This window comes from Pelodiscus sinensis, chromosome 27 (genome assembly GCF_049634645.1).
Source record: "Pelodiscus sinensis isolate JC-2024 chromosome 27, ASM4963464v1, whole genome shotgun sequence".
Lineage (NCBI taxonomy): Eukaryota > Metazoa > Chordata > Testudines > Trionychidae > Pelodiscus > Pelodiscus sinensis.
In genome coordinates this window covers 17,369,210-17,395,078 of record NC_134737.1, presented here as the reverse complement: position 1 = coordinate 17,395,078, position 25,869 = coordinate 17,369,210, and the positions used below count along the sequence as shown (strand labels likewise).

At 46.2% G+C, this 25,869-nt stretch overlaps 1 protein-coding gene across 3 annotated transcripts; it reads left to right on the top strand.

Moving 5' to 3' along the window:
* Positions 1-11,632: 11,632 nt before the first annotated feature.
* LOC102451906 (large ribosomal subunit protein P2-like) lies at positions 11,633-25,313 on the top strand. Of its 3 annotated transcripts, none has more exons than XM_075909942.1 (6): positions 11,633-11,872; positions 19,279-19,402; positions 21,510-21,548; positions 22,403-22,451; positions 24,023-24,112; positions 25,193-25,313. In XM_075909942.1, the coding sequence occupies exons 2-6, from the start codon at positions 19,280-19,282 to the stop codon at positions 25,267-25,269; spliced, it is 378 nt and encodes a 125-aa protein (XP_075766057.1). In that variant the 5' UTR covers positions 11,633-11,872; position 19,279; the 3' UTR covers positions 25,270-25,313. The 3 variants fall into 3 exon arrangements, with proteins under 3 accessions (XP_075766057.1, XP_075766059.1, XP_075766058.1); XM_075909943.1 differs by lacking the exon at positions 11,633-11,872 and adding an exon at positions 18,568-19,193; XM_075909944.1 differs by lacking the exon at positions 21,510-21,548 and having other exon boundaries at positions 11,669-11,872.
* The last annotated feature ends 556 nt before the right edge of the window (positions 25,314-25,869 follow it).

Below are 25,869 nucleotides of genomic sequence, written 5' to 3'. Positions count from 1 at the left end.
GCATGGCACAATGGCTGAGGCATTGGCCTTGGTTCAGGAAACCTGCATTCTCGTCCCACTGTCACCCCTCAGTCTCCCCATCTACAGTCTTTGATGTAGCAGCTGTCTCTCATTATGCGACATGGAACTGATCTCAGCGGCAGCCTTCCAGCACTACTAGAATACTCCCCCCACTCCACCATTTTAAGACCAGAAGATGCCCCTATGATCAGCCTGACTGATCCCGTGTTTAACACCTTCACCAGCAATTCCTGCAGCGAACCCAATGTCTTGCAGCTGAGCAAAAGCATAAGAGATGCCCCATCCAATCCCCGCTGGGAACTAGACTGGCTCAGTGGTTGAGGGAAGGTGCTCCAGAGCCCTTTATTCCTAATGTAAGGCCAACAGACCCAGTTGTCTGCAGGCAGAACTGAACCTGGGACCTCGGGAGCCTCTGGAGCCGGCACTAAAATCCAGCTGGCTCTTCAGAGCAGACTTAGCTCTTCCTTCGGAGTGCCTCGGGGTTACACTAGGGCTGTAGCGCCAAGCCATCCAGGGCAGCTGCTTGCTGGAAAGTTGCATCCAGCCCATGCATCCACTGCACAGCCTGAGTCTCCAACTCGCTGAGTGTCTAGCCAAGAAGGAGGTATATTGGGGCCTGGATCCTATGGTGAGACAGTCGCCCATTTAGGGCCATGACCTAAACCCCATACAAGTCAATGCAAAGGTTCCCATTGACTGAAATGGGAGTTGGATGGGGCTCATACGGTAGAGAGGACTTCACTCCCAGTTTTCCAAATCTGGTTCCCTCACGTCATGAAACCCCCACCACCCTGGGCATTCAGAACCCTGCTTTTGTAACCCACACACCTGGTTGAGGTGACCTAACTAGGTGTGTGGGTTACACTCTGAGCAGGGGGTTGGACTTGATGATTCCTGAAGTCTCTGCCAACCCTAGGAATCTGTGATTCAGAGCAGAGTGCTGTGCACTGTCCCTTTAAATCTCTAAAAGGACTCTCGGTAGCAGATGAGACTGGCAGCTATTTGGTGTTCAGTGCAGACTGTGAAACAGACACATGCTGCACAAACACATGCACATCAAGATCAAAGGAGTGGGGAGGCAGGAAAGAGACTTTCCTTGAAGGGGGGAAAGTGGCCAGTGTTATGATAATTATTCATCACAGTCTGCTCTTGCTACGCGCCTCGTGTGGCCTGACTGAAATTTACCTCTGTGCAGAGACCCAGCAGTTCAAGCCCACTTGATCCCTCAAAATAACATTTCAGAGGGGCTGGCACAGCTTGTAGGCCGAGGCAGTCGTATTTGTATTGCATAAATGCGTCAGCAGCCGGGATGCCAGTGTGCTAGGAGCTATACAAATACAGAGCAAAAGAATGGCTCCTGTCCCAAATAACTGACCATGGGCCCGGTGTCTGCCTCCAGAAGAGGCTCAGCGCCACTGTAGCTGCTTTATAAAGAGATGTGTTGCGCGGCAGTGATATTTCTAGTCCTGCATTAACGTATGACTCACACGTTTATTTTCACTGGTAAGTTTGTGGCTATTTTAAGTAGCGTCTAAAGAATCTCAGCAACCACAGAATAATTGGAATGACAGATGCCAATGTTTTTATTTTGCTTTACGTATAAGTTGAAAGATTCATTTTTAATTCCTTTAAAAACCTACCAACTTTCCCATCCTCCCCACCCCGCCCCGCCCGCAAAACACTGTAAATACTTCTAAACATTTTGACCCCAGTCCTATAAACCGATCCACTTGGGCAAACCCCTGCTTCAGCTGAGCCAGATTTGGGTCTGTGTTAATTTACATGAGTATGGACCTAGCCCATTTGCTTCAGACCGGATTTACCAGCATGCATTGGGAGGAAGGAAGGAATTTGGTAGATCTCAAAACCCACTTTTATCTTTTCAATGGACCAATAATCATAAAAGCCAGTGACCCCCAAGATTGTGCAAGGGGTGGGGGAATGTTTTTCCATGGCTTTGCTGGAGGGGCTGACAATGAAATATCATTCCAACAGAGTCGATTCTATTTCCTTCCTCCCAGGTGTGAGCCAGGCCCGGTAGCTCCTCGTCAGCCTTCACTCAGACAAAACTCCCATTGGCTGCAAGTGGATTTTCTCCTCTGGCCATTTGAAACAATATCTTTATGCAGTCTGAGCTGAATCGAGCCTGTGCAGAGGGCTAGCACAAGAATGATGTATAACCAGTTCACAATGGACAGTTAAGCATCTGTGGCAGGGTCAGGCTCAGCTGTGCACCAGGTTCGGGGTGGCAGCAGGGGGCGCAAATTTTGCCTTTGCCCTTGCCTCTGGGCACATAACACCCTCGCTACGCCTCTGGTCAGAGATAAGTGCTTGTTCCTCCGTGAGGCCAGGGACTGGAGTCGATGACCTCCACAGGTCCCTTCCAGTTTTAGTGTTCTATGGTCTCTCCTTTTACCATGTGCAACACGAAGGCAGAGCCCAATGCATCCTGCAACCCACTGAAATCAATGGAAAGACTCCCGCTGCCTTTGATGAACTCGGGACCATGACAAGGGTGTGTTCAGCACTTCCCAGGATCAGGCCCCCACAAGCCAGTTTCTCCTTTCTCCGAGAGGGAGTTAGGCCAGTAGGTTTACATCGTGGCGGATGATGGAAGGTAAAAATACATTTGCTTGCAAGACCTGTTTATTCTGTCAAAAACAAACCGCAGATGCTGGAATTGTTTCTGAGAGACAGATTACCTCGGATGCCTGCTATTTCAGCTTGACCATCTGCACTGATCTGGGGATGGCCGGCACAATCTCTCATCTCCCTTATTACAGCTGCTTGCTCTGGGCTGTTGTCCGTGGTCCTGACTGATACTCCCTGAGCAGAGCTTATTCCCTGACTGGGTTTAAGAAGTTTAAGATTAATACGCAGAGCTTCAGGGTTCCTCTTTGCCTGGCTTCCCATCATGCCAGCTTGCGAGAAGTCTTTAGCCACGAGCTGCCCTTTGCTGCCATGCGAGGTGAAGATGTAAGCTTGCTCCAGTCAACTGTCTGCTCTATGTAGTCAGCCATCTGCTCCTGTAGAACACAGAGGGGTGTGGTGTGTAGTAGTCAGAGCAGTATGAGCTAGGACTCCTGGGTTCCTTTCTGACTCGGGGGAAAATATTTTTTAGTGTTTGGTGGCATCTTGACTCTCAGCCCACTCCTTGGCCCCATTCTTAGCTCTAAAAATGGAGTTGGGGTGGAGAGAGAGAAAAAGCTAGGATCCCTACGTTCTGTTCCCAGTTTGGGGAGGAAGTGTTGTCTAGTGGTTAGAGTAGCAGATGAGGAATGGAGGTAGGACGACTCACAGTCAGGACTCCTGGGTTCACATAACTCATGCTGTACACACTGCATGGCCTTGGGCAAGTCATATCACCTTGTGCCTCAGTTTCCTTATGTGTACAATGAGAATACCTCCTCACTGAAGGGTGGCAAGGGTTAAGAAATGTTTTTGAAGTGCCTTGAGATCCCCTTAAGAAAGGAACAGATAACTGCAGTGGGTTGGTAATGTAATGATCTTCCATTATAGCAAAAGCTAAGGGAAGTCTGTCTTCAATTTACAGCTGAGTTTTGTACACATGCACTTATCCCAAATAGGAAATTCCCAGATTCCTTTTCTAGAGGCTTCCCAAAAGTGGATGAAATGTTAAAAAATTAATGTCTTCTGGGCGGACGTTGAATTTCTGAATGTAACTTATTGATACAGCATAAATACAGATATAGCAAAGTTTCAACAATGTCTGGTTGAAACTAAAATCAGTGCAGGGTGACTGACCACATTACTATGTGCATTAGTTGGTGAGCATCTTCAAGCATGTAATTAACATTCCTGAACCTCTAAACTTCTCATCCCTTTCCTTCATCGATGTGCTGCAAAGATGGGCAGGCATTGATCCAGAAGCGAGGATGGAGAAATGTGCAAGGAGAGCTCTTCCTTGCCCTTCACCTGTTAGGCAGAGAGGAAAAACATGTGGAGGCATCCCGCTAGCTCCAAACAGTGCTTTCTGGGGCTAGGAAAAAGTCCATAAAAAAGTACATAAGAACGGCCATACTGGGTCAGACCAAAGGTCCATCCAGCCCAGTGGCCAATGCCAGGTGCCCCGGAAGAAATTAACATTATTATATTAGCATTAGGTAAGCATTAACTGATCCATCCTTTGTCACCCATTCCCAGCTTCTAACAAACAGAGGCTAGGGACACCATTTCTGCCCATAGTGGCTAATAGTCATTGATGGACCTGTCCTCTATGAATTTATCTAGCTCTTTCTTGAATCCCATTATAGTCTTGGGACCATCCTGTGGCAAGGAGTTCCACAGGTTGACTGTGTGTTGTGTGAAGAAATACTTCTTTGTGTTTGTTTTAAACCCACTACCTATTAATTTCATGTGGTGACCCCTAGTTCTTGTGTTATTCTTCATTCACTTTTTTCACACCAGTCATGAATTTTATAGACCGCCATCATATCCCCCCTTAATTGTCTCTCTTCCAAGCTGAAAGTTACAGTCTTTTTAACCTCTCAACATGTGGCACTCGTTCCAAACACCTAATAATTTTTGTTGCCCTTTCTGAACTTTTTCCAATGCAAAGATATCTTTTTGAGATGAGGTGACATCTGTACACAGTATTCAAGATGTGGGCATATCATGGATTTATATAGAGGCAATAAGATATTCTCTGTCTTATTCTCTATGGGTATGTCTACACTACAAAGTTAATTCGAACTAACAGACATTAGTTCGACTTAACTTTAATAGGCGCTACACATACAAACCGCTAGTTCGAACTTAATTGCAACTAGCGGAGCGCTTAATTTGAACTAGGTAAACCTCATTCTCCGAGGACTAACGCCTAGTTCGAATTAAGTAGTTCGAATTAAGGGCTGTGTAGCCACTTAATTCGAACTAGTGGGAGGCTAGCCCTTCCCAGCTTTCCCTGGTGGCCACTCTGGGCACCACCAGGGAAACTCTTCGGCCCCCCTCCCGGCCCCAGAGCCCTTAAAGGGGCACGGGCTGGCTATAGTGCCCGTGCCAGGTGCAAGCCTGCCAGCACCCAGCCAGCAGACCCTGCACCTGGCACAGCACGAACCAGCCACCCGCTGCCACCCAGCCCTCTGCCTCTTCCCGGGACCAGGCTGGTGGCTCCCGGGAGCCTACCCAGATCTGCAAGAGGCGGGCACCCACCTGGTCTAGTGCAGACACCGTGGACCTCATCCACAACCTCCGCACTAGGCACAGGAAAGTGGCCGTCTAGGGCAGGAGAGCTGCCAGCCTGGCCACCAAGGAGCAGGTGTGCATGAAAATCAAGGTGGTCCAGTGAGACCCCCCGACCCTGAGCCCTGAGCTTACAATGGCCGTACTGGGTCAGTCCAAAGGTCCATCTAGCCCAGTAGCCTGTCTGCCGACAGCGGCCAACACTAGGGACCCTGGAGGGGATGGACTGAAGACAATGACCAAGCCATTTGTCTCGTGCCATCCATCTCCAGCCTTCCACAAACAGAGGCCAGGGACACCATTTCTACCCCCTGGCTAATATTACTCCATGGACCCAACCTCCATCACTTTATCTCACTTCTCTTTAAACTCTGTTCTAGTTCTAGTCTTCACAACCTCCTGCAGCAAGGAGTTCCACAGGTTGACTATTTGCTTTGTGAAGAAGAACTTTCTGTTATTAGTTTGAAGCCTGCTACCCATTCATTTCATTTGGTGTCCTCTAGTCCTTCTATTATGGGAACTAATGAAGAACTTTTCTTTATGCACCCTCTTCACACCACTCGTGCTTTTATAGACCTCTATCATATCCCCCCTCAGTCTCCTTTTTTCTAAACTGAAAAGTTCCAGTCTCTTTAGCCTCTCTTCATATGGGACCTGTTCCAAACCTCTGATCATTTTAGTTGCCCTCCCCTCTCCCACCTCTTTTTCCCAGTCTCCCCCAGTTTTGTACAATAAAGAGAGATTCTATTTTTGAACACACGTGTCCTTTATTTTGTACATCAGGAAGGGGGGCTAGGGAAGGGTAAGTGGAAGGAGGTGAGGGAGGAATGGGGTACGTGCCCCCGATGGGGAGGACTGGGCTGGCTCTGCGGGCTTCTCGGGGTGGAAGTTCTCCTGCAGCCCCCCCGACTACCCCCTCCCCCCGGATGGCAGCCTGTGGCAAGTGCAGCCGGTCTGATGGCCGAGTGCTGTGATGTTCCACGTGTTGGCACTCAGGGCACTCCAAGCCAGGACTGCTTTGCAAGCGGGGAACCCTAAGAACTGTCTGTCCAGGGTGGGGGTCGGGTCCCTTTAAGCACAGCCCTCGGCTAGCCTGAGACAGCAGCTCCACGCTCTAAGTCCTCATCTGATGCCCTGCCGGCACTGCTTCCGGCCATCCTTAACCTCTGTTCAGGGTCCACTCTGTGTGGACATGCTAGTTCGAATTAGCAAAATGCTAATTTGAACTAGTTTACAAGTCTAGCTGCGCTAATTCGAATTAGCTTAATTCGAATGAACTAATTCGAATTAAGTTAGTTCGAATTAGCGCTGTCGTGTAGACATACCCTATCCCTTTCTTAATGACTGTATCCTTTTATCTCCCCTAACAATTCAGATATGGAAGGTTTGTTAAGTCCATATCTGAATAATATTTGTTATGATATCATCTCTCCTTTCCTAGCTTCTTGCTTTCTGCCTGTCTGAAGCTGGAATAAGTTGCGTATTGAGGTCAGAAATGGGTCCAGTTTTTTAATTCCACCGTGGTCTGGAAAAGAGGGGACCAGCAGGGATGATGCCATGGCAGCCTGAACACATACCTGTTCCTGTACGTGTACGTATACGTGTACGTGTACGTGTCCTTGCTGGTATTCTTTGAAGTGCATGGATGCCAGTTCTCTTAGTAACTTCTGAAAGACATTTCTATGCAATAGAGAATCAAAGCGTCCTTGAGAATTTTCCATCTGAAAGTCTGTTTCAGGGTCAAAAAAGCTGCACATTGTTTTCACAGTTATTTTCTGCCCTCTTGTGAAGATCTATAGCAATCCACATCTCTGAAACCCTTTTCTGCTTGTTTAAGCCAGGAGCTCGTCTGTAGCTGAGTCTTTCATAGACTCAGTGAGTCAGTTTGGAAGGAACTGAATGAAAAATGTCTCCTGAAACATTCTAACGTGTTTACACAGGCAAAAAAACCTTCAGCCTCGATCCATCAATCAAATGCACTGGCTTTGTGTTCCTGGGTATTTCTAGTGAAACAAGTAGAGTGCCCCTGTTCAGACAAGACTCTATGCAGGGTCAATACCAGGATGTCTACAGCAGTCCCCGAAATCCATCTTTTAGTGCCTTAAGACAGGAGGAGGACTTCATCTGCCCTGTTCTGTACACGCCCCTGAAGTTCTGGCATTGACCACTGTCAGAGATAGGAGACGAGGCTGGATGGACCATTGTCTGCTCCAGTGTGGCTGTTCCTATGAAATGAGGGACTTGATTTTCCAGAGGCCGAGCACTGCAGCTTTCAGTTCATTGAAAACATGACGTGTTATCTGTCTTAAGAATTCTTATCTCCTGGGCTACATCTACACTGTAGCCTTCTTGTGGAAAAGCTTATGCATATGAAGCTCAGCATGGAATATCGCTGCACTTCATTTGCATAATTAATGAGCAGCTGTTTTTGCACAAGAGACTTCTGCACAAAAAAGAGCGGTGTAGACAGCTCCTTTTTGTGCAAAAAAACCCCTATTGCACAAGAGCCATTGTTTCTGAAAAAATGAGGACTTATTTTGTTCTTATTGGAACTCTGTTATGGTTTGGGCCTTTTCACCATCTCCTGGTAAAGAATTCCACAGGTTAACTATGCTGCCTATAAATTTAACTGGGTCCGCTTCTTGTGTTATGTTGAGGGATTAAATAACATTTTCTTATTCTATTTTTCTACACCATTTATGATTTTCTAGACTTCTAACATATCCCTCCATCTTTTAGTCATTTCTTTTCCAATCTAAAAAGTCCCAGTCTTGTTAATCTCTCCTCCTATGGAAGCTGTTCCTTACCCCATATCATTTCTGTTGCCCTTTCTGTACCTTTTCTAAGTAAAAAAAAAATGTTTTTAGATGGGGTGACCAGAGCTGTATGCAGTATTCATGATGTGGGCATACAATGATTTTATGTAGAGGCAATATGGTATTTTCTGTGTTATTATCTATTCCTTTCCTAATGATTCCCAATATTCTGTTAGCTTTTTAGTTTTTAGACTGCCATTGCACTCTGCGCAGATGTTTTCAGGAAACTATCCACAATGATTCCAAGATCTTTCTCTTGAGTGATAACAGCTAATTTAGAGTGCATCATTTTTGTATGTATAGTTGGGAGTATATTTTTCCATGTGCAATACTTTGCCCTCATCAACACTGAATTCCACCTGCCTTTGTACTGGCCAATCACCCAGGTTGGTGAGATCCCTTGGTAACTCTTGGCAGTCAGCTTTGGACTTAATTATTTTGAGTAATTTTGTAGTATCTGCAAATTTTGCCACCTCCCTGTTTACCACTTTTTCAAAAACGTTATAAGTTTAACAGCAGGGGTTAGTCTGAATGCAAATCCCAGAGCACAACACTCACTGCTACTCTCTGTCTTTGAAGTGGTATGCCCCACCATGTTTTAATGATGCTCTACCCCAGGCAGCCTCATGTTTTTAGCCACCCGCCACCCACCTCCCTCACACCCCGGCATTTGAGCGCTCCTCTGAAGCCAGGCCCTGCAGTGGGAATCCAGGGTTTCACACTTTAGGTACACTGACATATGTCCCGTATTTTCCATGACTGTCCCAAATTTAAATGCTCTGTTCCAGTGCCCCATCAAATAGTGAAATGTCCCAGAAAGCCCCACCAGACATTTTCAGGAAGCATGGCTCTTGCGCAAGAGGGGGTTTTTGCGTAAAAAGGAACCATCTACACAGCTCCCTTTTGCACAAAAGCCTCTTGCCCAAAAGCAGCTGCTAATTAATTATTCTAATGAAGCATGGCAACATTCAACGCCGTGCTTCATTTGCATAAGCATTTCTGGAAGAAGGCTACAGTGTAGCTGTAGCCAGGGGAAAGAGAAGGGCTAATGCAGGTGAGGTGGGCAGGTCCCAGAAGGACTGAGGGGAGTGAGAAGGGCAGGAGTCAGAGAGGGTGAGGAGTTGGGGGGTCAGGGGCGTGGCTAACAGTCAGGGGCGTGGCTAATGTATCCCTAATTTTGGTTCAGAAAATATGGTCACTATAACTTTCATAGAATCATAGAAGACTAGAACTGGAAGGGACCTCGAGAGGACATCGAGTCCAGACCCCTGCCCTCATGGCAGGACCAAATATTGTCTAGATCATCCCTGATAGACATTTATCTAACCTGCTCTTAAATATCTCCAGAGATGGGGATTCCACAACCTCCCTGGCAATTTATTCCAGTGTTTCACCACCCTGACAGGAACCTTTTCCTACTGTCCAACCTAAACCTCCCTTGCTGCAGTTTAGCCCATTGCTTCTTGTTCTATCCTCAGAGGCCAAGATGAACAAGTTTTTTCCTCCTCCTTATGACACCCTTTTAGATACCTGAAAACTGCTCTCATGTCCCCCCTCGATCTTCTCTTTTCTAAACTAAACTCCTTCCTAGACCGTCGCTTCCCATTCTGTATGGCTGGGTCTACACTGGCCACTTATTCCGGAAAATCAGCCGCTTTTCCGGAATAACTTGCCAGTTGTCTACACTGGCCCCTTGAATTTCCGGAAAAGCACTGACGATCTACTCTAAAATCATCAGTGCTTTTCCGGAAAAACTATGCTGCTTCCATTCAGGCAAAAGTCCTTTTCCGGAAAACTGTTCCAGAAAAGGGCCAGTGTAGACAGCACAGATTTCTTTTCCGCAAAAAAGCCCCGATCGCAAAAATGCTGATCGGGGCTTTTTTGCGGGAAAGCGCGTCTACATTGGCAAGGACGCTTTTCCGGAAAAAGTGCTTTTACAGAAAAGCATCCTGCCAATGTAGACGCGCTTTTTCCGGAAATACTTATAACAGAAAACTGTTCCGTTTTAAGCATTTCCGGAAAAGGGTGCCAGTGTAGACGTAGCCTATGTATGAAACTGATTGTTCCTTCCTAAGTGGAGCATTTTGCATTTGTCTTCATTAAACTTCATCCTGTTTACCTCAGACCATTTCTCCAATTTCTCCAGATCATTTTGAATTATGACCCTATCCTCCAGAGCAGTCGCAACCTCTCCCAGCTTGGTATCATCTGCAAACTTAATAAGCGTACTTTTAATGCCAATATCTAAATCGTTAATGAAGATATTGAAGAGAGCCAGTCCCAAAACAGACCCCTGCGGAACCCCAGTTATTATACCTTTCCAGCAGGATTGTTAACCATAACTCTCCAAGTACGGTTTTCCAGCCAGTTATGCACCCACCTGATAGTAGCCCCATCTAAGTTGTATTTGCCTAGTTTATTGATAAGAATATCATGCAAGACCGTATCAAATGCCTTACTAAAGTCTAGGTATACCACATCCACCGCTTCTTCCTTATCCACAAGACTCATTATCCTATCAAAGAAAGCTATCAGATTGGCTTGACATGATTTGTTCTTTACAAATCCATGCTGGCTGTTCCCTATCACCTTGCCACCTTCCAAGTGTTTTCAGATGATTTCCTTAATTACTTGCTCTTTTATCTTACCTGGCACAGTTAAACTAACTGGTCTGTAGTTTCCTGGGTTGTTCTTATTTCCCTTTTTATAAATGGGCACTAGATTTGCCCTTTTCCCGTCTTCTGGAATCTCTCCTGTCTCCCATGATTTTCCAAAGATGGTAGCTAGAGGCTCAGATACCTCCTCTCTCAGCTTCTTGAGTATTCTAGGATGCATTTCATCAGGCCCTGGTGACTTGCAGGCCATCTAGGTGATTTTTAACTTGTAGTTTTTTTATTTTATCTTCTAAACCTACCTCCTTCCCACTAGCATTCACTATGTCAGGCATTCCTTCATCAGATTTCTTAGTGAAGGCTGAAATAAAGAAGTCATTTAGTATCTCTGCCATTCCCAAGTTTCCTGTTACTGTTTCTCCCTCCTCACTGACCAGTGGGCCTACCCTCTCCTTGGTCTTCCTTTTGCTTCTATGTATTTATAAAAAGCATAGGCATGCGCAGCACATTTCCTTAGGGTGTGCACCCAAAGAAGTTTTTTTAAATGTACTCTGACTCTCATTAGCCACACCCCTCGAGGTAACTCTGGGGGCAAGATGGACACATGACCAGAAGCCCCCTTTTCCTGTGGAAAGAGGCATATAGGGGTGACCAAAAGATCATGTTTGCTTTTCCGCTAAAAAAAAGCAGAAGAACAAACACATCCCTGGATGCAGAAGAGTTTTTCTGGGATGTCTCCAGAATCCTGAAAAACTCCTGCAGTCTAGCCATACCCTGGCGGCTCATTAGATATGCAAATGAAGCTCAGTGATATTCCACACAGCCTCATTTGCATATTTCTGGCACAAGATCGTGCCAGTGCAGACTTAGCCTGGGGGGAGCTGCCACCCCCAGGACCCCCCATGGCTACAGGGCCTCAGCCAGGTGCGCAGGCCCTCCTCCCCCACAGCCTCTGCCCTGGCAACCCACGGCCCCGCCTTTCTCTAAACAGGCAGGGGCGGGGCTCGGCCAAGAGGGCGGGCCCAGCGCCCATTGCTCTGCACGCATGCGCAGACCAAGCGCGGCTGGGGGCGGGGCTACTAGCCGCCTTTGTTTTCGGAGCCGTCGTAGAGACAGCGACAGGAAGACGCAGGGTGACCTTTGACCTCGCGCCTTTTGACCCGCCCGTGCGCCCCCGTAGGCCAATCGTCACCCGCCTCAGAGCGCGGGCCGCAGCGGCAAGTGAGTGTGGGGACCGGGCCCCTTCCCTCCTTGAGCCCCCTGGGCGCCCGCTGCCCCCCGAGGGATGGCCCGGGGACCCCGAGACTGCCCCCATCATGAGGCTGGGCTGCGCCTGCGCGCGCCGGGCGGCCTCCCGCGCCGTGTGCGCAGGCGCGAGCTCGCAGTCGCGGCTGCCCCGCTGCGGGGAAAGGCCCTCTTGCGGCGCGGCGGGGCGCTTCAGCGCGGGAGGTGCGTGGGGGCTTGTGGGCATCAGCTTCACGCCTCGATTCACGGTGACACCAGACTCCTCCCTGCTCCCTTTCTCCTCTCGCGCGTTCCCGCTCTGGCCCCCGGAGAGCTGACATTGGATGGGATGTGGGTCCCTCTTTCCTCAGGTCTGTAGCGTGTCTGCACTGGCATGAATGTCCCGAAATGCTTAAAGCAGAATAGTTTTCGCTATAAGTATTTCCGGAAAAGGAGCGTCTACATTGGCAGGCTGCTTTTCCGCAAAAGCCCTTTTTCCGGAAAAGCGTCTGTGGCCAATGTAGATGCACTTTTCCGGAAAAGAGCCCCGAGTGTCATTTTCGTGATTGGGGCTTTTTTCCGGAAAAGACTACTGGGCTGTCTACACTGGCCCTTTTCCGGAACAGTGTTCCAGAATAAGGACTTATGCCTGAGCGGGAGCAGAATAGTTTTTCCGGAATAGCGGATGATTTTGTACAGTAGAGCGTCGTTGCTTTTCCAGAAATTCAAGGGCCAGTGTAGACAGCTCGCAGCTTATTCCGGAAAAGCAGCTGATTTTCCGGAATAAGTGGCCCAGTGTAGACACAGCCCATGAGTGAAGTAGCTTAACCCTTACGATTTTTGTGATTTCTAAAAAAGGGTTTTCTTTCCATCATTATGAGTTTAGCTGTCACTATTCCCATATGTGGACTGGTGATACAGTCGAAGCTATTTTTTTAACCAAGGCTATGTCAACAAGTTCCTGTGGTGTAGCTGCAGTTTTACCAATATAGCAAAACCTGTTCAGTACTACAGAGTGATACCAGTACTGTCACATTAATCAGAGGTATTATACCTGATTGACATAGTTCTGCCAGCAGAAGCTTTTACCAGCATAGCTTGGTTTACAATATCCATTCAAAGTGCAGCTTTGTCAGAATGGCCATTGCCACACTAGGAGCACTTGGCCAGTATAGCAGATGAGCATTCCATGCTGGTAAATCACTTCAGGTGCGTCCTGGGAATAAGGGATCTTCCAGAAAAGGGTTTATTTTCTGCAAGATCCCGTCTAGACTGGCGCTTTTCTCCGGCAAAACCCCGAGCCGGAAAAAAGCGGCAGCCATGTTCATGCAAATGCCGTGGGGGATATTTAAATCCCCCGCGGCATTTGCAATTCCGACTGGTCTCATTAGCATCCCTTTTCCGGAAAAGGGTGCCAATGCAGACACAGCCTACTTGTACAGGTACAGCATATGTTGCTTTCTGAACCACCATGTGGCCTGGTGTATACACATTAGTCAGATGAACCAAGTTGGTCAGGGTATGAAAAATCCCCCGAGTGACATAGTTAATCCCACCTAAATCTCTGTGTACCTCGTGTCAACCTAATTACCACCGCTCAAGGAGGCAGATTTCATAGAATCATAAACACTAGAACTGGAAGGGACCTCGAGAGGTCATTGAGTCCAGTCCTCTGCCTTCGCAGCAGGACCCAGTACGGTCTAGATCAGTGCTACTCAACTTTGGAAGTCCCGGGGGGGCCCACAATGATACTCTCAGCACATGCTGAGGGCCACAACTTAAATGTGGTTGCATATACATGCAAATATGTATGCAAATATATGAAAAAATAGCTTCTTTCACACTGACAGGAATGAATACAAAGATTAAGGCATGACTACACAACACACAGGCCCCATTTAAGTCAGTTCTGCTGATATTAATAAAATGCAATATTTACCTGATTTTTACCCATATGACAGCACTTTTAATGAACAATGATAGTCCAGGAATTTAACTACAAAAATGCATATCAGCAGAAGACTATTATATTTACTGCTTTTTTCCTTTTGGCTCCCACTCATGGGCCATGTAAATACAAACTCCATCTTGGGCCGCAAACAAATGGGCCATGGGCTAGGGATGTTAAAGACTAGTCAACTCTCCAATAAGCAAATGCTTATCAGATAGTCAGTCGACTAGTCAATTCTCTCCCCCTCCCTCTTGCTGCCTCTATCAGATAGAGGCAGCAAAAGGGGGGGAAAAGGGGTACTTGAAAGTGGCAGCACCACATAGCTGAGCCCGGGCTTAGCAGTGCAGCATGGCGCACAGGGTCAGCTGGGTTCTCCAGCTGATCCCGAGTTCCAGAGAAATGTTGCACTGGAACCCAGGATCAGCTGGGCAGTCCCCAGTTAACTCTGGCTCCAGCGTGGAGTCCGGGGTCATAGCTGGCACCCGCGTGCAGCCGAGTCAAAAGGACTTCCTGCTGGCCCTGGGCTGCATGCAGAAGTGCCTATCAAGTAGTCAATGGAAATACCGTCAACTACTCGACGAGTCAATTAACTGCTAGTTAGCATCCCAACTGCAGACCGTGTGTTGAGTAGCCCTGGTCTAGATCAACCCTGATATATGTCTGTCTAACTTACTCTTAAATATCGCCAGAGATGGAGATTCCACTACCTCTCTGGGCAACTTAATCCAATGTTTAACCACCCTGACAGGCAGGAACCTTTTCCTAGTGTCCAACCTAAACCTCCCTTGCTGCAGTTTAAGCCCATTGCTTCTTGTCCAGTCCTCAGAGGTCGAGGAAAACAATTTTTCTGCCTCCTCCTTGTGACACCCTTTTAGATACCTGAAAATCGCTATTATGTCCCCCCTCAGTCTCTTCTTTCCAAACTAAACAAGCCCAGTTCTTTCAGTTTTCCTTCATGAGCCATGTTCTCTAGACCTTTCATCATTCTTGTTGCTCTTCTCTGGACCTTCTCCAATTTCTCCACATTTTTCTTGAAATGCGGTGCCCAGTACTGGACACAATACTCCAGTTGAGGCCTAACCAGCACAGAGTAGAGCAGAAGAATGACTTCCTGTGGCTTGCTCACAGCACTCCTGTTAATGCTTCCCAGAAGGATGTTTGCTTTTTTTTGCAACAGTGTCACACTGTTGGCTCCTATTTAGCTTGTGGTCCACTCTGACCCCTAGATGCCTTTCTGCAGTACTCCTGCCTAGACAGTCACTTACTATGCTGTATGTGAAACTGATTGTTCCTTTCTGAGTGGAGCATTTTGCATTTGTCCTTATTAAACTTCATCGTATTTACTTCAGACCATTTCTCCAGTTTATCCAGATCATTTTGAATTACGACCTTATCCTCCAAAGCAGTTGCAATCCCTCCCAGCTTGGGATCATCTACAAACTTAATAATCATCCTCTCTATGCCAATATCTAAATTGTTGATGAAGATACTGAACAGAAACAGTCCCAAAACAGACCCCTGTGGAATCCCACTTGTTATACCCTTCCAGCAGGATTATGAACCGTTAATAACTACTCTCTGGGAACGGTTATCCAGCCAGTTATGCACCCACCTTATAGTAGCCCCATCTAAATTGTATTTGTCTAGTTTATTGATAAGAAGATCATGCTAGACCGTATCAAATGCCTTACTAAAGTCAAGGTATACCACGTCCACCTCTTCTCCCTTATCCACCGGACTCGTTATCAGATTGGTTTGACATGATTTGTTCTCTACAAATCCATGCTGGCTGTTACCTATCACCCTATTATCATCCAGGTGTTTGCAAATGAATTCCTTAATTACTTGCTCCATTATCTTTCCTGGGACAAAAGTTAAACTAACTGGTCTGTAGTTTCCTGGGTTGTTCTTATTTCCCTTTTTATAAATGGGCTCCATCTTCCATGATTTTTCAAAGATGACAGCTAAAGGCTCAGATATCTCCTCTACTACCCACTTGAATATTCTAGGCCCTGGTGATTTGCCAACATCTAACTTTTCTAAGTAATTTTTATTTTATTTTATCTTATCTTATCTTCTAAACCTACCCCCTTCCCACTAGCATTCACTATGTTAGGCATTCCTTCATCATCAGACTTCTTGGTGAAGACCGAAACAAAGAAGTCATTAAGCACCTCTACCATTTCCAAGTTTCCTGTTATTGATTCTCCCTCCGCACTGAGCAATGGGCCTACCCTGTTCTTGGTCTTCCTCTTTCTTCTAATATATTTATATAAAGTCTTATTGTTTCCCTTTATGTGTGTAGCTAGATTGAGCTCGTTCTGTGCCTTTGCCTTTTTAATGTTGCCCCTGCATACCTGTATTTATCTACACCGAATCTACTTTGAAGTGCTGCAGTAGCGCAGCAGGCTCAGATGTGCCATTGTAATGTGTTGTGTTAGACCAGCCCTAAGCTTTTTTCTCTACTATATATTTGCAAGAGTTTGTGTCCATCCGTCTGTTTGTTCAAGAACTTCTAAACGATAAGAGCTAGGACCACCAAATTTGGTATGCAGCATCCTCTTACCACAACTTGAGGCAAGGTCAGGATTTGGTTGTGCCAAAACAATTGGCTGTGCCTGGAATGTGATTGTTTCTCATCAGGGGGGAGTGTGATAGCAGGGACAGTTATACCCCTGAATGACCAGGAGGGCAGCAAGCACCCCAGCCCCAGGGAACAACCACTGGCTAAGCAATGCAGTCCCCTACTGACCTGGCCCAGCTGCCTCCACTCCCTCCCCTGAATCCCCCACACACCTCCCAAACCCCTGCCCTGAAGGACCCAAGCAGCATCTCTTAAATCTTCTAGTACTTAATATTAGAATAAAGCTGCTTGCCTAACTGCATTGTCACTAGAAGATCTTGCTAGTATTATTATGCTGGGAAAACCTTTGGGCTATGATTACACTGCAGGCTTCTTGCGCGAGAACGGTAGTTCTTGTGCAAAAACTTGCGAAGCGTCTACACTGCACGCGTGTTCTTGCGCACATATATTTACACTAAAGCATCAAAACGGAGGGCTTCTTGCTCAAGAGTTATTCCTCTCCCCACGAGGAATAAACCGTCTTGCGCAAGAAGGCAGTGTGAACGGGCAACAGGGGTTTCTTGCGCAAGAAACCCCTATGGCTAAAACGGCCATCAGAGCTTTCTTGCGCAAGAGCGTCCACTCTGCCATGGATGCTCTTGAGCAAAAGCATATGGCACTGTGGACGCACTCTTGTGCAAAACAGTTCTTTTGCAAGAAGCCTGCAGTGTAGACATAGCCTCGGAGTGTAAAGACAGCATAAAAGCTTGCCTGCTAAAGTTTGTGAGCCCGAAGAAGGTATCTGTAGCTAATGGCCTTTCCAACAGTTTCCTCCCTCTGGATCTGTAGTTCTGTATTAGCCACTAAATCAGGAGTGGGCAATAATTTTTGAAAGAGAGCCACTTCACAAATTTCAGAAGTGTCTGCAGGCCGACCCGGAAGGGGCGGGCATGTGCTGTGAAAAGATGTCAATATGTTTTTTATGCAACAAAGTACCATAATAAAATATAACAATAATTAACTACATACAGCATTATCCAAAGATTATCATAGAAGGCAACATTTGTAAAATTTGTAATAACACTAACATTTTGAGAACACTTGTAACATTTGTAATAACTACAACGCTAACATTAAACATAGGGTACTGAAAATTAATACTTACTCCTGTCATGAGTGTAGGAGACTAAACTAAATGACTTAGAGGCCCCTTCCAGACCTATGACTCCATGAAATAGTATCAAAGTCCCTGTTTTTCCTCCCACACTAAGTATATTCAGTTAGGTTTTATGGGTTACAAATGATTTCCCACACTTGACTATAAAAATGGCATCTAGATATTTTTATCACAACCAGTTATAAAAAAAATCGTTAGTTATTGGGCAATTCAAAGGGATCCTGTGTCTCCCACAACACACTAGAGATGTGGGGAGCTGTGAACCCTTTCAGCTGTTTCTGTTAAAAGGGCTCTTGTGTTCTCCAGGTTGCTAGGCAAGCCTTGCCTGATAGGCACTGGGAAGGGGCCAGCCCTTTAAATAGAAAGGCTATGTCTACAATGGCATGATCTTGCGCAAATACTCTTTAATGCGAGAGTTCTTGCATTAAAGTATTTGCGTAAGAAAGCATCTATACTGGCATGTGCCTTTGTGCAAGAGATGTGCACCAGTGTAGACACTTTCTTGCGCAAGAAATTAACATTGCCTGTCTACACTGGCCTCTTGCTCAAGAACACTTGCGCAGGAGGGCTTATTCATGAGTGGGAGCATCATAGTTCTTGTGCAAGAAGCACTGATTTCACACATTAGAACATCAGTGTTTTTGCACAAGAACTCCCCCCAGTGTAGACAGGCAGCATGTTTTTGTGCAAAAGTGGCCGCTTTGGCACAAGATCGCGCCAATGTAGACACAGCCAAAGACTTAAAAGGGCTTGCAGTGCTCCCAGCGTCTAATGCAGTTGCTAGGGAGTCAGACTCAAGCCCTTTTAAGTGCTTCTATTTAAAAGGCTTATTGCCCTCCCTGCACCTGGCAGGCAATGCTTGCCTAGCAGTCCTGGGGAACAGGAAAGCCCTTTAAATAGACACAGCTGGCATCTCCTGCAACATGCTAGAGGAGCTGAGAGCTGCCAGCCCACTCAGCTGTTTCTATTTAAAGGGCTCTCCTGTACCCCACAGCTACTAGGCAACCCGGTGCCTGACAGGTGGGGGAAGAGGCCAGCCCTTGAAATAGAAACAGCTGAAAGGGCTCACAGCTCCCCTTGCCTCTGCCAGCCCTTTCCACTGTTTCTGTTTAAAGGGCTTGAGCCTTCCCGGTTGCTGCAAGGCAAAGCATTGGCTAGCAGCCCCAGGGAAAAGGAGAGCACTTGAAATAGAAACAGCAATAAGGGCTTGCAGCTCCCCTGTCTCTAGCACATAGCAGGGGACTGTGATCCCTTTCAGCTGTTTCTGGTTAAAGAGCTGGCCCCTCCTCCAGCAAGGGGAGGAACAGGAGAGCCCTTTAAATAGAAACAGTTGAGAAGGCTCCGGCTCCCACATCTCTAGCAGGTTGCTAGGGAGCCAGAGAAGCCAGCCCATTCAACTGTTTTCATTTAAGAGGCTTGGGCCTTCCCCTCCCCTGCTACCCAAGGCTGGGGAAGATGGCAACCCTTTAAATAGAAGCAGTTAGAAGGGCTCTCGCCTTTCTCCCGCTTTGAGGCACTGAGCTAGGGGGCAGAGCCTGAAATGCCCTTGTGGGCTGGATCAAAGCCCTAGGCAGGCCGGATCTGGCCCTCTGAGAGGCTTTTGCCCACCCCTGCACTAAATGCTGTGGTGAGATTGTATGCTGGTCTGTTCACCATATTGTCTTGTTAGGTCTTTAAGACATTAACGTGAATTCTTTCTGGGGGTGTCTCAGAATGCGTCACGTGGCTGCTTACCTGCTTGCTGTCCTGGGTGGCAACAGTAGCCCTACAGCCAAGAACATCAAGAAGATCCTTGACAGCGTTGGTATTGATGCAGATGATGAACGTGTCAACAAGGTTGGTTTCTTTGCATTAGTCTGTCTCTTGCCTTCTGAAGTAGTTCCAGGAGCACGCTGTGGCTCCAGTGCTATACAAAATAGGACAGCCTTGTGGTTTAATTGTGTAAACGGGCTTGACACACTGCTTTCTTGTTTGCTTTGGGGCACCTAAGAGTTCTTACAACTTGCCAGTTGGAAGTGCGTTGGTATTTAATACAAACTGTGGCACTTGAGTGCAAAGTGCTGCCATGGAAGAGGGCAAAGCCCAGGCCCTGATCTTCCCAAACTGTTGGATGTGGACAGTCCTGTGAAGATGGTCTGGGTTATTGGAGGCATTTTGGCTTAGAGATCACTCTTGTGTCCGGACAGCAGCAGGAGAGAGAGAAACACCCTGCAATGTGGCATTTCGAGACTTGGGGGCTGGGAGGAAAGCCAGAAAAATCTGACAACTGTTTCTTCTCACTGTACTTGTGTCGCTCTATACAATCTCTGTCAGTAACAGAGGACATAAATCTGTCTGCAAATGTTGGGATTTAGGGGTTTCACCTTCTGTCTGCTCTAAAAGCTTTAATATTGATCGTCAGCTGCTTGGTTGTTCTGTTGCTATCTACTCTGACTGGGAAGAGGAGTAAGGAGAGGATGTGGGGGGAGAGAGGGTTATACAAATATAAGTGTCTGCCTGTAGATAAAGATCAGCATGTGATGTAACTTTTCTTAGCTGTGCAAGATGGGTATGGCAACTGGAAAACAACCCACGTCAGAGCAAGTTGGCAGCAAATTTGCGTTGCGGCCCTTAACCACTTTGAAGCAAGGGACACTAACTCCTGGCAAGTTCTAGAAGCCTGCAGTTGTTATGGACAATTTGCCTGTCCCATGTGTAACTCTGTGTGTGGTTCTCACATTGGTCTGACCTTGCTTATACATATTCCCTTGTAGTATTTGCTGAGTCCTTCTACATCGCCATCAGTGAGAGACTCTGTCCATGTTCGTTTACTTGTAGTGCCTAGTGTGGGGGTGGGCAGCAATTTTTGATGGAGGGGCCACTCCAGGAATTTGGTAAGTGGTCAAGGGCTGCACTCTTCCATGATATCAATGGTGGCGGTGCGAAGTCTGAGATGGAGGCTAGGTGCAGAAGGGAGCTTGGGGTAGGGGTTGGGCTCTGCGAGGGAGTTTGGGTGAAGGCGGGGTTGTGACCTGGAGGGAGGATTGGGATGCTGGGCCCAGGAGTGGGTAAGGATACAGGGCAGGATTCTGACCTGGAGGGGTGTAAAAGGGAGTGCAGCATCTGGGAGGGGGTTGTGACTTGGGGAGCCTGCAAGGTGGTATAGGAGCAGGGGTGCAGAGGGTTGTAGGGAGGGTGAAGTTGGGGTGCCAAGTATCAGCTCTGGCTGGGACCGGCTTATCTTAGGCAGCTCTCAGCTAGCAGCCCAGTGAGATCTTCAGACAGGCTCCCTGTCTGCCCCACCCCCACCCACAATGCAAAGTGACCAGCACCGAGGTAGTAGCAGGCCAGATCCAGCCCGTGAGCCAGATTTTGCCAGCTGAAATGCAGTCCCCACTGTAATAGGTGCTGTATCATGTGGGTGCTGTTCTGAGAAACATGGAATGGGAGACCAGAAATGAAAAGGGAACAGAAGGACGGAAGAACTTGTTCAAGGTTACTGTATAGTCAGAGCAGAGCCAGGAACAGAGTCCAGTTTCCTACCTCCCTGCACAGTTGTGTTCTCAAGTAACTTGAAGCAATTGTAGGTTATGAGAAATTTGACATAAAGGAATAATTCAGTGCTTAGATTTCAGGTCAACTTTTTTACTGTTAAATTTTTAAAAGCCTGATGAGTTCAGTGACACATGATACGGGACCACAGGATAAAAACATGTTGAGCAAGTAAGTGTGTAGGGATTTGTTACTGCACTTAGTTATTACTCCTAAGACAAGAACATGTACTTGAAGTCTGTCTTTCTTTTTTAAACTGTTGGTGAACACTTTAATTTGTCTGGTCATTCGTTAAGAGATCTTCAAGTTGCTGTTTTGTTACAGACCAATTCCACAAGCCAAATACACAGGGAAGGGTTGGAACTACAGTTCATTCACAAGTTTAATTCTCATGCCAATGGTTTGAATCGAGATACCGGATGGCTGGGACATTATCAACCAACCAATGAAGGTGCCAATGGTTCTTTGTCTGTGTAGATTCTGGTGTTAGTACTCTTCCTCTCTCAATGCTAACTAATGGTCCTTATCTGCTTCTTCTAGCTATCCAGTTTTTAGGTGCTTGTAGATTATCAGTTTTGCCTGTTACATACTAGCTCAGTTTTCCCTTTGATATTTATATACCCACCGCCTCCTTTTGTTTCTCCCCTCCCCTCCCCCCTTCTTCCCTATTCATTTTGGTTCTGGACATACAACTCCCTGGTCATCTGAAGAAGAGGATTGTGCCCACAAAAGTTCATGATACCAGCTACATGTTTTGTTAGTCTTTAAAGTGCTACCAGACTATTTGTTGTTTAAGTTTATCCTGTACAGACTAATTTGGCTCCCCTTTTGAAGCTTTCTTTTTAAAGCCACTTCCTTACTTGCATGTGTTTCAAATTTTGAATCTGGTTTGTTCTTCACTGTTTGTGCTGTGTAATTATCTTTAGCGCTGGTCCATGTCAGTTTTACTTTCCTCTTTCCCTTTCTAAAGCATTACAGTCATTCAGTGCTGCAGTGTTTACCCTGACGTATCTGCAACCCAGTGGTCTTCATTCTGACAACTGTTCTGTTTAGATCGTTGTTAAATTTTATGCTCATATCACTGTGAGTAGTTGATCTTATAAACTTTCTTTAAAACCTCCTCTTTGCCTCTAAGCTACTGTTTGTCCCTTTGACTCCTCAGTACATTGTTTAATTTTTCTGTTCTGCATCCCAGTGCTGGTAATGAATATGCCAGAGAAATTGCCTGTGTCAAGAGCCTAAACATATCGAACACCCACAACTCCAGAATTGAGCTTTAACCTCTCTTTCTCTCTTGTAATAAAGGTCATCAGTGAACTGAATGGCAAAGATGTTGATGATGTTGTTAACTCAGGTAAAAACTGATGATATTTTAAGAACTCAGTTGTTGCAGAACTGAAGTGGAGCACTCAGTCCATTTGCATATCTGTGGATTGATCTATAAGGGAAATGTTGGGTTTCATATTTGCTTAACTGATGCAAACGTCAGCAAAAATACTGATTTGCTGAGAAGTATCTCCAGAAGGATTACCTGTTACAAATTTAATAAAATACAATAGGTGTCTGTCCTGGCAGCTCAGTCGGTCTGAAAGCAGGTTTGATTGTTAAAGAGTATATAGATTCTTGCATTAAACCAGGAGATGAGCTTAAATCAACTCTGACTTCAATTTATTTGAAGTAGAAATTGGATATTTCTCTATTTTATCCTTTCAAATGGAAAAACGCTCCCCTGGTGCCTATGGAAAACCACAGGACTATAACTAGAGCATGTTTGATTAGGGTGACTACATTACTTCATAATACTAATTTTGAAACACTTTTCATTTCAGTTAAAATACAGGTCCACGATGGGCTATCAAATTCAAACATATATCCCCAACAGATTACAGTGCCACTTTTTTTCAGTTACATTTCCTGCTCTTATGAAAATGCACGTTTGTGTAAGCATTAACATACAGTTGCCACCAAGATTCTGTTCTAGATTGAGCATGGGTTGAGATTCAGGAACTCCTGAGTTCCAATGTAGCCTGTGACACTGTTTCTGCGACAAGTCACCTCATATTTTTGAATGTTTCCCTATCTCAAATGTGGAAAATGCCTACCTCAGTGGGTGGGGACCTGTTTAGTGGATTAATTAGTCAGTGTTAGTAAAGTTTGAAGACCGGTGTTAAATGCTGAGTGCTCATTCCTTTTAGGTTCTGTGCTGCATTATAATGACCATTGATTTTCATCTCCTGTGATGACTTTCAGAAAGATTAAAATTCAGGTCTTCATTGCCTGCGGATATTTTTTTCCTTTGCAGTTTAACTTGTATAATTCAGAGCCGTGCTCTAAATTCTGAAACTGTGGTCTTGAGCTCAGGAATAAATTAACTGCAAAGTTGAAAATCCAGTTTCATTTTGGTGCATTAGTTTTCAGCCTAACTTTCATTCTGCACACCAAATAATTTCCCATTACAAATGAGACACTTCAAGATTAGTGCTCACTTTTTTAACTTTCCTCTAATATGAGCAAAGAAGTGATTTGAAATAACTGAACTTCAAAATGAGCAAGTTCTCTTAATTTTGTACTATGCTAATTCTTTTACTGCATTACACATCTAGTGCAGCTGCTTGTGGATTTTCTGTTTGGGCATCATTTATCTGTGTGCGCATTTCAGAGCGGTTGCCTTCATGGCTCTACTAAATACGGGAGACAAAGTTAACAATTATTTCATTCATCTCAAGAGCTCTCCCATACAGTGCTGTCTTGCTCCAGGTGTGCACTTGTGCGCTGCGTGTGAAATGTTGCCCTTTTATGGGACATCATAGCAGGCAAGCTAAATCTCTTTAGAGAGGTTACCAAAGTACAGAACATTCTGCTTAACTTTGAGAGCTCTTAGAATGGGGCCGTGCGGGTGTTATTTACAAGTCTCTCATTTCATAGGCCTCTCCAAACTAGCCTGTGTTCCAGCAGACGGTGCTCTTGCTGCTGCCCCTGCTGCTCCTCCAGCTGCTGGTGGAGATGCACCTGCAGGTAGGCCTCATTTTTGAGGGAGGGGAATTCCTGGGTTGTGTGTGAGATTAAGAACGTTGCTCTCGTTATCCAGTAGCAGAAAATCCCATGAATCTGACCTGAAGCATGAGCCTTCATAGCATTCCTAACTGTAGGATTTGCTATTGTCGGTTTAAATGTAGAACTACTATTTTTAATGTACACAGAGCAAACTTGTAAACTAAGATTACACTGGGAGATCTCTCACAGGAGTGACTTCACTTCAGCATAACATGTTGGGGGCTGAGGACTGTATTTTCAGAAGCTGTTTGGGAGCAAGGCTCAGATATCCCATTCAGTGTCAGTGGGATTTGTGCACCTGTGTCCTACAGCACTGTTGAAAGTCACCTCTGTTTACACAAAATATGCCTTAAAAGCCAAGGCCTGCCCAAATCTTCTTTCCCTAGTGGTGTAACTATTGCCTTAAAATGTAACTTTTATTGCCCCCAAGTGTTGGGAGGGAAAGGGTTGTTTAAATTCATACATACTACATTTGTCACTGTGTGCATACAACATTCATTAGTCAAACACAAAATTTAACACGCACTAGAAGGGTCCAGAATTCCATCTCTTAGCATGGGGTGGGCAAAAGAGCCTCTACAGGCCAGATCCGTCCCGCTAAGTGGGTTGATCCATCCTGCAGAGGCCCTGCTGCTTCTCCTGCCCCCAGGCTTGCGAGGAGTTTCTTCCACCCTCCCCCCCCACCCTGCAAGGCGCACATGGCACTTCAAAGTGCTGTACACTCGCGCAGGGCAGGGCAAAGGAAGCATCGTGCAGCTCCCCTGCCCCCAGGCCCTGATTGGCCTGGGGCGGGGGGAGTGTGCGAAGCCTCCTTCTGCCCTGCCAGGGGCATGGGTGCCGAGGGGGAAAGGGTCCCCCGCCCCCCGAACAATTCTAGTCTGGGGATGGGGAAGCCCAGCAGCATCCTGGCCCTGCCCCTTCCGGGGCGGCCCAGGGCCACTTCAAAAATTTTTGGCCCTGGCCAAAAATTATTGCCAACCCCTGTCTTGGCAGGAGCTCTTGGACTTGCAAATATTAATTTACACCTTCTTTGACTTCCAGAAGAGAAGAAAGAGGAAGAGAAAAAGGAAGAATCTGAGGAGTCTGACGAGGACATGGGATTTGGACTCTTTGATTAAACACTTGTTGCGTTCTGGAAAAACAATAAAAATAGCAAACCCCAGCCTTCTTTGCTATACAGACTTAATTTACATACTGAAGCTAGATGGGTATTTCCTCCAGAAATTCTTGAGGATGCCTAATTCCTTGGCTTCTCTGAAAATTTCAGCTTCTCTTCTTCCTGGAAGGATTAACTGTTAGTGAGGGACAGGGAGCCCAGGCCCCTAAGGTCTAATCCCAGCTTTCATTCTGATGTATCAATCTCAGTGAAATCTACTAAAGGGGGTTGCAGAAATGTGTTTACGGCATTGCAATATTTAGTTACCAAGAGTATAAAGCTGTATGGGACAAAGGTTTTTGTGTCCTTACATATGCATACTCGAGCAACGAGGGACAGGCTGACTTACGGGACAGCTAAACACCAAGTAAGAAGATCTGTGTCTTTGCTTCTTTCACTGCTGTGAGACCTTGGTTGTGAAACGTAACTGCTCTCTCGGCTCCTCTTTGCTCATCTGTAAAATGGGAATAGTACTTCACAGGTGTGGTGGGATTCATTTTATAGAGCACATTCATATCCTTGGATGAAAGGCAAGTAACAGATGGGACTCTAGTAAAGGCAA

Bases quoted from the DNA above. Each gene is read 5' to 3' on its own strand.
- LOC102451906 (XM_075909942.1), top strand. From the start codon at position 19,280: ATGCGTCACGTGGCTGCTTACCTGCTTGCTGTCCTGGGTGGCAACAGT. The intron at 21,549-22,402 runs GTGCCAATGGTT...CTTGTAATAAAG, and splicing joins TTATCAACCAACCAATGAAG to GTCATCAGTGAACTGAATGG. The intron at 22,452-24,022 runs GTAAAAACTGAT...CTCATTTCATAG, and splicing joins TGATGATGTTGTTAACTCAG to GCCTCTCCAAACTAGCCTGT.